The 11,782-nt window shown below is 36.0% G+C and overlaps 1 protein-coding gene across 1 annotated transcript in view; it reads left to right on the top strand.

The window, feature by feature from the left end:
* Dnajc25 (DnaJ heat shock protein family (Hsp40) member C25) overlaps window positions 1-8,270 on the top strand; it is a 19,832-nt gene extending 11,562 nt beyond the window's left edge. Inside the window, exons 3-5 of the mRNA XM_010639462.2 lie at window positions 2,837-2,989; window positions 5,005-5,475; window positions 7,913-8,270. Of these exons, the coding sequence (XP_010637764.1) occupies window positions 2,837-2,989; window positions 5,005-5,475; window positions 7,913-8,035 (747 nt within the window). The 3' untranslated portion in view covers window positions 8,036-8,270. The remainder of the gene's footprint in view (window positions 1-2,836; window positions 2,990-5,004; window positions 5,476-7,912) is intronic.
* The last annotated feature ends 3,512 nt before the right edge of the window (window positions 8,271-11,782 follow it).

Here is an 11,782-nt window from a genome sequence, read left to right on the forward strand (position 1 = left end):
TTTTTTTTTTTTTTTTTTTTTTGGCTAATATTTCTGGTATCCTTATGTTCTAAACATTGTAGGGTACTAAAGAGTAGAATTTTGACTTAGAATGTTGAGAGCTCCTAACTTTTACCATTTTGTCCCAACTTTGAATACCTTCTAAATTGTATGCATGCATCAGCCAAAAGGTCTTTTTCTTCATTCTAAATAAAAAACTTCAATCCCTAGAGTGAAAATCAAATTGATCAACTAAATGCTACAAGAAGAGATGGCCAACTTTCTAGTAACTACTCATCACCAAAACAATCATAAATTTATGATCACCTCCAGAAAATAAGCTCCAAAGAGAAGTCAGGTTGACATTGAGACATTTTGTAGGAGACCTTTTGGAGTTTGAGAACTTACTAGGACACCTTGAATGGATCCCACAGTACCTTGAATGGATCCCACAGTTCTGCTTGTAGTAGAGATACCACACAAGGAATAGATTGTGGCGTCGTTGCTGCTAGAACATTAGCTGACTATTCTGTTAGAGAAGCTCAGAAAAGTCACTAATCTAGAAACATAGGGAAGATGATGACCCTGGGAGTGAAATGCTTAAGGAGGGTGATAGTTCCATTCTGTGGATCTTCTCTAAGAACAAAGAGAGGATAGCCATGGGACACAGGATGCCCACATACCGCGTTTCAGTACATGCAAAGGCCTAACTTCACCCAGGAAGAGTACAGCCAGCCAAGCTGGGTGAAGGGCTCTGCAGCAGAGTAGGCAGTGATTCTGTAGGGTTGCAGGAATCTAAACTTAGTGTGGCATTTAGTTTCAAAATTACATGTAATCTAGTTGGAGCAAGACTAAGTGGCATTTAGCTTCAAAATTACATATAATCTAGTTGAGCAAGAACTGTATTTCAGAAAGCATCTGCCAAGATTGGAAGGCTAAGTTAAAAGTTAAGGATTTCAGGGCAAAAGCAGGATATTTCTATAAAACGAGTCCTCCCAAAATAAAAAAATGGAGAGAATGAGTAGTGCTGAAAGGATACTTGTAAGTATTAAAAGGGAAGACACACCAAAATATGTGGACTTTAGTCCTCAGGACAATCTGTGTGACCTCTGTGAAGATTTACTTACCCTTTCTAGGTTAGAAGCTCTGGAATATGATGATGACTTAATGATGGAATAATGGATTGATAGTTGAGGCATATGGCAACAGCTGCAAGAAAAATTCTTTCAGGCAGAAGACAAGGGATGAATTGGAAAACAGTATCAACCTGGGGCAGCTCTCATTATAGGTAGTTTGTCCTCAGTATGATGCCATAAAATTACCTTTTTGTTTTGTTTTGTTTTGTTTTGTTTTTTGGTGGTACTTAGGAATTGAGCCCAGGGCCCTTACACTAAATTATATCCCCAGACCCATTTGTGTTTTTTGAGAACAGTCTTTGCAAGTTGCAAAGTTCCCAGGCTGGGCTTGAACTTCTAGTCCTCTCGCTTTAGCCTCCCAGAGTACTGAGGTTATAGGCATGAACCTGTAAGCCTAGCTAAATTCAGAAATTTTAATAGAAGATACATGATAATTTTAGTTAGCACAGGAAAGGTTTATCACTAGCAAATTTCTCATTTTAAATCTATGAAAGTACGTATTGAGGGACTCAGAATCTCTGAACAGACCCCAGAGCTGTGTGCAGTGACAAGGCACTCAGATTTTGAAGTGCTCTTAGCTTAGAATGTACTTTATGAATATTGATTTTAGTATATGTGCTGCTTAAGTGAGCACTCTTTATGAATTTTGGGTTGTTTAACCTAAAAAGAAATTCTCTAAAAAAAGATTTTTTTCACAACAAATGTAATCATTATGTACTGCAAGCATGTACTCATAAAAAAAGTTTTTGTTTTGTGAGGGTTTCCACTGCATTCACTTATAAAGAATTCACTTTATTTTAGTCTTTAACATTATTTTGAAATGAGATGGTTGAAAAATAGGTTTCCTGTGGGATAAAAAGAAAATCATACCCTAGTACTAGATTACTACATTATTTACTAGGTTCCTCAACCTAGGTAGCTCAATAAAACATTGCATTTATCTGATAGGAATTAATTAGAATTATATATTTTTAAGAAAAACTTCATGAACATTCATAGCAGGGTATCAGAATACTGTAATTCTTCCAGTGAGTTTATATGATTAAGAAAGATGTTAAAAAAAAAGATATGTATATAGATCGGGCTGTGACAGTATATTTTAATAAAGTACTACATGTTTGTAACAAGCTTTTATACAATGTATCTTAATATTCAAAACAAAATTAAAAATATTAGGGCAGGAAGTACTATCTCTTTTTAAAAATGAAGAAGAATGAATTTTATAGAGGCTTAATATTTTGTTGAGGGTCACAAAGCTAGACTTTGACCATTATACTGTAGTGACTTCAAGTGTTTCTGTGGGATTATCATAATTCAGTTTGAAGGCACAGACTGGTTTTATATTCCACTTTCAATAGAAAAATTTCTACACAAAGTTGGAATATAATTATAAATATATATGTTATAAACATTTTTCTATCAACAGTTTTTAAATAGGTGTTGTCATGCACTTTTAAGTTGTAGGAACACATTGCTAGCTAAAAAGGCATGGTTAGGTAATTGTTTTGGGGAATATTTTTATGATGACTATAATGAGTGAAATTTCTAGAAGTCAATTTATATATGCCTTTGAAGAATAATGGGAAGTACTTTTATTTTGACAGTTTTAAAATTCAGAGTAATCTTACATATTATAAAATTGTAGATTTGACTTACCAGGTTACAAACTGAGATCATTTAATAGAATGTCCTATGAAATTGGCTACCTTGTCATTTAACAGGATGAAGAAACACGGAAAGATTATGACTACATGCTGGATCACCCCGAAGAATACTACAGCCATTACTACCACTACTATAGCAGACGCCTAGCTCCTAAAGTGGATGTTAGGGTAGTGATTTTGGTCAGTGTGTGTGCTATTTCAGTGTTTCAGGTGTGTATATTTATATGTGTATTTCTGTGTCTGTGCATATTGCCTGCTGCTGGTCACTAGAACTGCATTAAAAGTACCTTTAGGTAAAATTTTGCTTCCAGTTGAGATTAATTATTTTTAATACTAGAAAACTGTTCGTTTATTTCGGCACCTGAGGGTATTACATTTTTGTCAGTAGGAAATCTGATGATGAGTGTTGTTTTGTAACTACACCCTCCTCACCCCTGCCACCACCGAAACCAGGTCTTTTCTCATGCTCCCTGTAGAGTATTTGTTGTATGATAGCCATATCATTTTGCTTACCTTGGTGGAGCTTTTCCGTGATTTCTCATTAACTTAGGAAAAATCAGAAGCCCTTAGTGTTGCCTAACAAGTCCTGGCTCCCGTCTTCAGTGCCAATAGTACTTGCTATCACTCCAGCAATCGGAAGTGCCCTGCGCATTTCCACATGGCTCCCCAAGGTGCTGCTACTCAGGCTGGAGACCACTGAGAGAGGCTGAAGAGATACAGTAACTTTATGTGTTATTTAAAAGTATTTCAGAAATATAGTGAGTCTTTCCTATTATTGTCAAACTAACCATATCTATCACAAATCAAGTGACTAGAATGAAGCAATTTGCTAGTTTGAAAGTTACTTCTCCAGGTTAATTTCCAGAAATGATATTCAATTTATATAATAAAACAGTTCTTATTAAAGAATAAGGTAGAATATTTTAAATGTGTATGCTTTTCTAAAAGTATTACCCTTTCAAAGTGGGAGAGCAAGAGACAATTTTCTTTTTTGTTTTAGATAATGTAATACTCTAAATTTTTTTCTTTATTTTTTGTGTACTATCTAATAAATTAGCTGTAATATTTCAGGATATTTACAGTGTATCTGCTATGTTCACTGTACTAAGTAAGATGCAATTTTCTGACAATGAAAGCATTTGTGGTTGAGTGTATTTATGAAGTAAGTTAATGCTTTGCTGTCCCAATAGAGTTCAAACATATTTGAATCTTTCAGTTCAAAATAGGTATGTATTACCGTGGTATATGTAGATGGCTTAGGAAAGATATAAAAATGCTACAGTTGCCTTAATTTCTATCGGTGATGGCAAACCTTTGAGAGTCTGAGTGCCCAGACTGCACCCCAAAACCCACGTATGTATTAAAGAGTGCCACCTCTGCAATTAACCTGAATAGCCAGTACTCAGCTGCTGGGTGGCTCGGCTTATATGCCAACAGAGAGGGCTCTTGGGTGTCCACTGCAGCACATGTGCCATAGGTTTGCCCCCACTCATCTAAACCCTGTGAATTTTTAAAATAAATTTCTTACCAGCTGGTTTTTGTTATTTATCTAGTAGATTGCAGTTAAGGAAAAAGAGATAGGTTTTTGTTTTTTTGTTTTTTTTTTTTTGAGACAGGGTCTCACTGGAACTCACTATGTAGCCCAGGCTGTTCTTGAACTCACAGCGATCCTCCTGCCTCAGCCTCCCGAGTGCTGGGATTCCAGGCATGCGCCACCATGCCCGGCTAAAAGATAGTCTTTAATAGTGATCTAAAGAAGAGGCAGTCTGGTAGAGATGTGAAATGACTGGTGTGGGGTGATTCTGTTGATCCATCATCTGATCTGGGTGTTTTCTGTCTGAATCAATGACTTTTTGGCCCAGCTCAGAGTTATCCTACTTATTCCAACCTGCAGAGCCCATGCACATATGGACTTTGTTCAGTTGTATCATCATTTACTTATAAAGTGAGATCTTTGAGATACCTATATATAGACAAGTATTTTTGGAGATAGGGTCTCCTTTTGTAATTCTGGCTGGCCTTGAAATCACTTTGTAGCGCATGCTGGCCTCGAACTTGTAGCATTTCTCCTGCTGAGGTGAGAGCCACCGTGCCCACCTGAGATCCTTATATTTTAAAATGGGTTTCTTGTGTGATGATACTTAACTAAGACCCTTTACTTTTGCTTTAGTTTAGATGAATTGTGGGAATGAAAGTGACTCATTTTTCTTTGTTAAATATTCTAGTTTTTCAGCTGGTGGAATAGCTACAATAAGGCAATTAGCTACCTAGCCACAGTGCCAAAGTACCGTATCCAAGCAACAGAGATCGCCATACAGCAGGGACTGCTCAAGAAAGCCAAAGAAAAAGGCAGAAACAAGAAGTCCAAAGAAGAAATTCGTGACAAGGAGGAGAACATCATAAAGAACATTATAAAAAGTAAAATAGACATAAAGGGAGGCTACCAGAAACCCCAAATACATGATCTTCTCCTGTTTCAAATTATCTTAGCTCCTTTTCACATGTGCTCATATATAGTCTGGTATTGCCATTGGATTTATAATTTTAACATCAAAGGCAAAGAATATGGGGAAGAAGAGAGACTGTATCTCATACGTAAATCTATGAAGATGTCAAAGTCTCAGTTTGATAGTCTAGAAGATCATCAGAAAGAAACTTTTCTTAAACGGGAGCTCTGGATAAAGGAGAACTATGAGGTGAGTGGTGACTGCCCTCACTTCAGTATCATCCTTTTCCAAGTCACTGTACCCTGTATGACAGGATCACTGAAGTGTGCTTAAATTTCTGAAATCAGGTTAAATAATGAATCAAATCTTATTTTTACTGAAAGTATGACTATATTTTGTAATGGGGCACTGGGTTTTCATCTATAATTTATCTTTTTAAGAGGTGAACTTAATTCAGATACTTTAATCAGATAATTCTGAGAAAAGTTTTGTAAATGATTTAATGTGTTAAACTGCAGTGGAATGATGCATGTATTTGCAAGGGTGTTACAGCAACTTTCTCTAGCGGCACTCAGTACAGTTTGGTCTTTCGCAAGCTTTCTTTCAGTCATACAAACCTAACCGTACAGATTTTTGAAGAAGCATAACAGAGAAGGTCGGGGAGGGAGAAGAGGAGAGGGAATGAAGGAGAATGAATTTGAAGTGGAAGTTTTGTTGAAATATCTGTTTCAAATCAGTCGAGCACAGAATCTTCTGCCTGATAACTAACATGTATGGCAAGTTTTAGTTTACATTATAGTATGTTTTATTAGTGCCCTTAACAACTAGTACATATTTGTAGTACATAATAGTTCCATTCATTATGGGGAGTCGGTACATGTACATAACACACATTATTTTTACTTTCCCCTTCCTTCCCGTCCCTCTCCCCTTCCCATTTGCAAAAGATATCTCTCCCTGTTTTCTATTAACTATCTTTTACTTTGCTGTTACTATTATATTTTTAAATTAAGTCAACTTACCATCATGGCTTTAAATTTGGGGCCTTTTATTAAAATTTAAATTATTGTCAGGTATTAAAATTACTTTGAGGTGATCAGCTGTTTACCCACAGTGCTAACGAGGTTAGTGGCCTCAACCTGATGTTTTAGGTTCTGGGTATAGCTAACTGGTTAATTATAAGACTAGAGCCCCAAAACCTTCTTAAGAAATTTGGGATTTTTTTGTTTCATAGTCACTCCTTTTTATACATGATGTTTTAAATATATTTTATTGAAAGTAAAATTTTTCTCTGAATAATATTTAAATAAATTAACTCACTACGAGTAGCTGTTTGGGTAAGTAAATATATTCAGCCTGTTAACAACACAGTAATAGAAGTTAACATTAATTAGCTCTTAAACTATTTGAGAAATTTCTTTCTTAGACAAAAAATTGTCTTTTTTTGGTTTTTTGAGACAGGGTCTCACTATGTAGTTGAGAATGACCTGGAACTCACTATGTAGCCCAAGCTGGTCTCAAACTCACAGCAATCCTCCTGCCTCAGCCTCCCGAGTGCTGAAAGAATTGTGTCTTTGATGACTGTACTGGGCTGAAGTTTTATAGGTTACTTGAGGTTATTACTTCCTAGTATTTGGAAGTAATATTTCTTTCTAAAATTTGATATGGGTTTGAAACTAGCTATAACGTGACAGTTTGTCCATTTAGTTTCAGCTGACATCCACTAAAAGTTAAAAACAGATGCTCTTTATTCTTTTTTATTCTTTTATTCACCTTTGTAGTTTAACCTCTTTAAAGGACTTAATAAAATTTTTTTTTTGGAAAACCAATCTTTGAAGATAAAATAGTAGATGTAGATTTGTTTTGGAGATAAACTTTTTTTTTTGTTACTGGAACTTGAACTCAGGACCACATGCTTGTCTGATGCTATACGTCTGAGCTGTGCCCTGACCGACAAACATATCTTTAAGTTCATTTTGGGCCGGGGTTTTAGCTCAGTGGTTTGGTGGCCTGCCTTGCAAGTACAAGGACCCAAGTTCAATCCCGAGTACAAAAAAAAAAAAAAAAAAAAAAAAAAAAAAAAAAAAAAGATCATTTTGTTCCTTGGTTAAAATTAACAAATCTGAAAGTTATATTTGCAATATACCATGTTAAAAAATACTGTTGATTCTTTATTTTTGTTTGTTTGTTTGTTTTTTTGAGACAGGGTCTCACTTTGTAGTTGAGACTGACCTTGGACTCACTATGAGTAGCCCATCCAGGCTGGCCTCAAAGTCACAGCAATGCTCCTGCCTCAGCCTCCCGAGTGCTGGTATTACAGGCATGCACCACCATGCCTGTCTAGTGTTGATTCTTTAATATTGGATGTTAAGGGGAAATATTAAGCTATTTAAACTCAGTTTATTTAAACTCACAGGATTCCAGTGAGGAAAAGAATGCATTCCTAAATTACAGAAATCTAACAAAAAGGTACTACTAATTTTTCTACAAGCTTTTTTTGTTTCACATGAACTGTTGAAACGATTACTTAAACTTTGTGTTTTTAGATGAACGTTCTTCAGAAGAGAAGTCAATATATTCACTAGAAACCTAAAATTATATTTGAAAAATATATAAATGCCCTAAAGTTAACAGCAAGTGTTTCTCTTTTCATTGTGAAGTTATATAGTATTATTTATACTTACAGGTTTACAAACAAGAACAAGAAGAAGAATTAAAGAAAAAATTGGCAAATGACCCTAGATGGAAGAGATACAGGAGATGGATGAAGAATGAAGGGCCTGGACGGTTAACATTTGTGGACGATTGAAGATTGATGGAATGCTACAATGCCAAACTTTAATTTGATATTATTTTTCATAACTGAATTATTTTAGAAATGTATCAACTGCTCATCGGCAGTAACTTATAATTCCAGAAGTATTTGATTAAACAGAATAATGCAGAAATTTCAACTTTCACTTAAAACTTTATACATAAAACATTTATGATTGTTCAATTTTTATAATGTATTTATGGATTTTGTTAAAAGATTTGACATAAAAATTTATTAGTTGCCATTTAAAAATTTTATAGTTCAGTTAAAAGATCTGACATGAAAATTTATACCATTCAAAATTTTGGTGTGTTAAGTGTTTATTCTTCAAGGGTGTTTCCTTATTCTTTGTTATAGTGCTACATTTTTCTGCTTTTATGGGCTATATATTTTCACAAACTAAGAAAATAGAAAATGATAACATTTAATTATTGTGTCTTTCTGGACACAAACTTCTTCAGCGGAATGATTCATCTATCATGTCTTCATTATGGTCACTGTAGGATTGAAATATGTTCAAAGTAATCTCTCTAGGAGAGTCTTCTGCTATAATGTCTTTAAATCCCCATCTTTCATCATTATAATACTCTTGAAGGTCAGAAACTCTCCAAGAGAGTGGGTCTATCCTCATGTCCTTGTAGGATGATCTTGATTACAGTCTCATTATAGGACTAAAAGTGTATTCTCAAACATTTCTGCAGAAGGGGACTTTATAAAAGGATCTTTTGTACCACAGTACTTTTTTTTGGGGGGTCCCCTCCAATTTAAAAAAGTGACAAGACATAGTGTGCTGAAAAATTGTTCATGTATTATGAATTCATTGGTGAAAAGTCCATTGTACATGAGAACATGCATTTAAACTAGAAAGAAGATATGAATGTTTGTGCACTGTTCTCAACCACTGAAATATAAATGTTTTTATATATGTGGAAGTCAAAGTAAATGGCACATAAATTTGAGTGAATCAAAAGCATGATACTACACCACAGTATCAGTACACATTCATGGTAGTGAATCAGTACTCCTGTAAAGGATTTATCCCTATTGCTTCATATTAATAAAATGGTTGTAATATATCATGTTTGTTGGTATGACATTTTAGACTAAAGACTAATATATTGCTTTTTATATAATTTTAAATGGCTAGGGTAGCATAATAGATACACAGAATCTCTTTAATACTATATAGTCCTTTTATAAACTCAAAACATACAAAGGTTCTGTCCTTGCTAAGATTTGAGGCCAGTTGTGAAATCTGTGAATGATTGCTTTAATTGGCTCAGTTAAAAAAGTGGGCAAGAATTTGGCCTATTTCTAGGGCTCTTTTGCAGCTCTAAAATTCTGAAATGATGTAATTATCTTTTTATAAAATCTAGATGAAAATATGGATCCATCTTTATCATCGTGAATAAGGTATAGAGGTAAATTTCAGATTGCTGTTTCCAACCTCAAATGCCCAACTCTTACCCCGAAATGAATGCCTGTAAGGTGCTGGGGTTGTCTGTAGTCAGTAGTCCCTGTCTTACGTAATGCATTATCATACAGCTAACACACTGGCATTTATCATCTCTGAACAGAAACATGTGCCATATATTACGGAGACCAAAAAGAAATACAGGTACTTGCTTCTTTTTCACAATTTTCAAAGAAACTTAATGATTGCTTGTGTTTTTTTATCTAGTGGTAAGGAAAGACGAGATGAGAGCATTCATAGGGATTGGCTGATGTAGACAGTATATCTTTATGGACATTCTGTCTGTAAGATCATTGTATTTCTTCCTGTCTTTACAGAAATCTCATTTCTAGACTTGTCCCCAGGATCCTGCTCACTGGGTGATGCTTGGTCTGTCTTTTGGAGTCGCAGTCATTGTGTGAATCAAGATGAATGAACTGTCTTTAACAAGAGGACTATTATTCTCTTAACATACTACAGTAACTGCTTTAAAATCCTAGGGTGAAGGAAGAGCCATTGTCACAAATGTCATTTAAATACTCTGGGTATTTTTATTATCACCCTCCTCTGTCCACTCCCCTAAAAAAAGCCTATTTGAGAAACTTCTGGAGAAGAATCCTGTTCAGGGACCCCTACAACTCCTCTAGTTATGAATTTTGTGTAGAAATTTAGTTCTTCATTTTTGGACTATCATCATTTCCTTTTTGGTTGGGATTTAAGGGCTGATAGAGCATAGCTGACAATTGCTACCTATTCATTGTCATATAATTGAGTTCTGCAAAAATCACCCAAGATTATATTCTCATTCATATCTGATGCATTCCTAACAAGATTCCCCTACTGACCCTTTGCTCAGTTTTATTAATCAATTAAACTTCTACAAATCATAGGTTGCAGTTTCATAACATATCTTTTAGATACCATGCCTGAAATCTTAAACATTACAATTGGTATATAGGATTTTTAAAATTTTATTTATGTGAGCCAGGCATGGTGGTGCACAGCTACAATCCCAGTGCTCTGGGAGGCTGAGGCGGAAGGACTAAGTTCAAGCCCAGTCTGGGCAATTACAATATTTACATTTAGAGAATAAACTATTTCAGTACTATTGGGTTTATGTTTAGAAAATCACCGTGTTTCCTGTGAGATTGGGAAGGAGTGAGGAAAAGGCACTAAACACTAAACTTTAGCGTCCAAACTTTGTAGATGGAAGCCAAAAGCTGTGTAACACTCAAGTTTTCTGAGCCAGATTTCCCACCACAAAGTTCTATGGAAATGAAAAATGGCTTTCATTAGACACTGCTGTAAGTAGGATCTAGCTACTATATATAGTGAAGTCAAACAGTCTTTGTTATAACTGTACATTTGAGGCAGATAAATGGTATTATTTAAACCTATCTGAATTATTCATCTTACTATCAAAGTGATACTCTTCACGTTTAAATATGGGCTAACGCTAAATCTCAAACCTAATAATAACCTAACCTTTCCAGTTTTCTCATCTGAAATGAGCAGTTGTTAAGCAGAGATACTCTTGCTGCTCGGTTTGGTAGGCCAGGACAATGAACGGGTCGGGCTTTCCTCCGCAGCACCTAGAATCTACTACTGAAGAAAATGAGGCTGCTGTCCAGAGAAAGCAGAGCCAAGGGATGGAGAATGAGGGCCATCAGCTATTATTTAGGTGGGTAAACCTATTAGTTTAAAGTCCCTGGGATTTTCACGCCTGGGATATACACGGCGTATCTTAGCTTTCCGCATTCCTCAGTGTAAGTGGGCCTGGCCAACAGTGCCATACAAGAAGGAGGGCAAATTCACAATACACTGAGTGACCCCCCCCATTGTTTACAAACAGTAATGATCACAGGTTCGTAAAACTAATGCGTGTGTTTAAAAAAATTCAGGAGATTAGAGACAATGGTCATAGTTGAGTAGTGAGGCCAAGGGACTGACTGATGTTATTCTATGCCTCACAAAGATGTTATGATCTGGGATTTTAACCCTACTTACCCTATCCGACCAACGGGTAGATTTCCACGAAACAGAAAAGGTTTATAAATTAGCCTCACTATGGAAATCCTACGACTCGTGCTTCACTTCCCTCGGGTTACGTACAGCCTTGTCCAACTCGTGTCACACAGGAACGGTCGTTCTCTGATTTACCCTCAGTCCGTGTTCCCACCCCGCACCCGACCCTCGCGGGTCCTGAAAGCCCGGCTTCGCCTTGGGTCCCCGCCGGGGGCCGGGCACAGAGGCGGAGGTCACCTCGGCCTAGACTGCGGGAAGCGCCG

Source organism: Fukomys damarensis, unplaced genomic scaffold, assembly GCF_012274545.1.
Source record: "Fukomys damarensis isolate Sample0158 unplaced genomic scaffold, DMR_v1.0_HiC HiC_scaffold_36, whole genome shotgun sequence".
Lineage (NCBI taxonomy): Eukaryota > Metazoa > Chordata > Mammalia > Rodentia > Bathyergidae > Fukomys > Fukomys damarensis.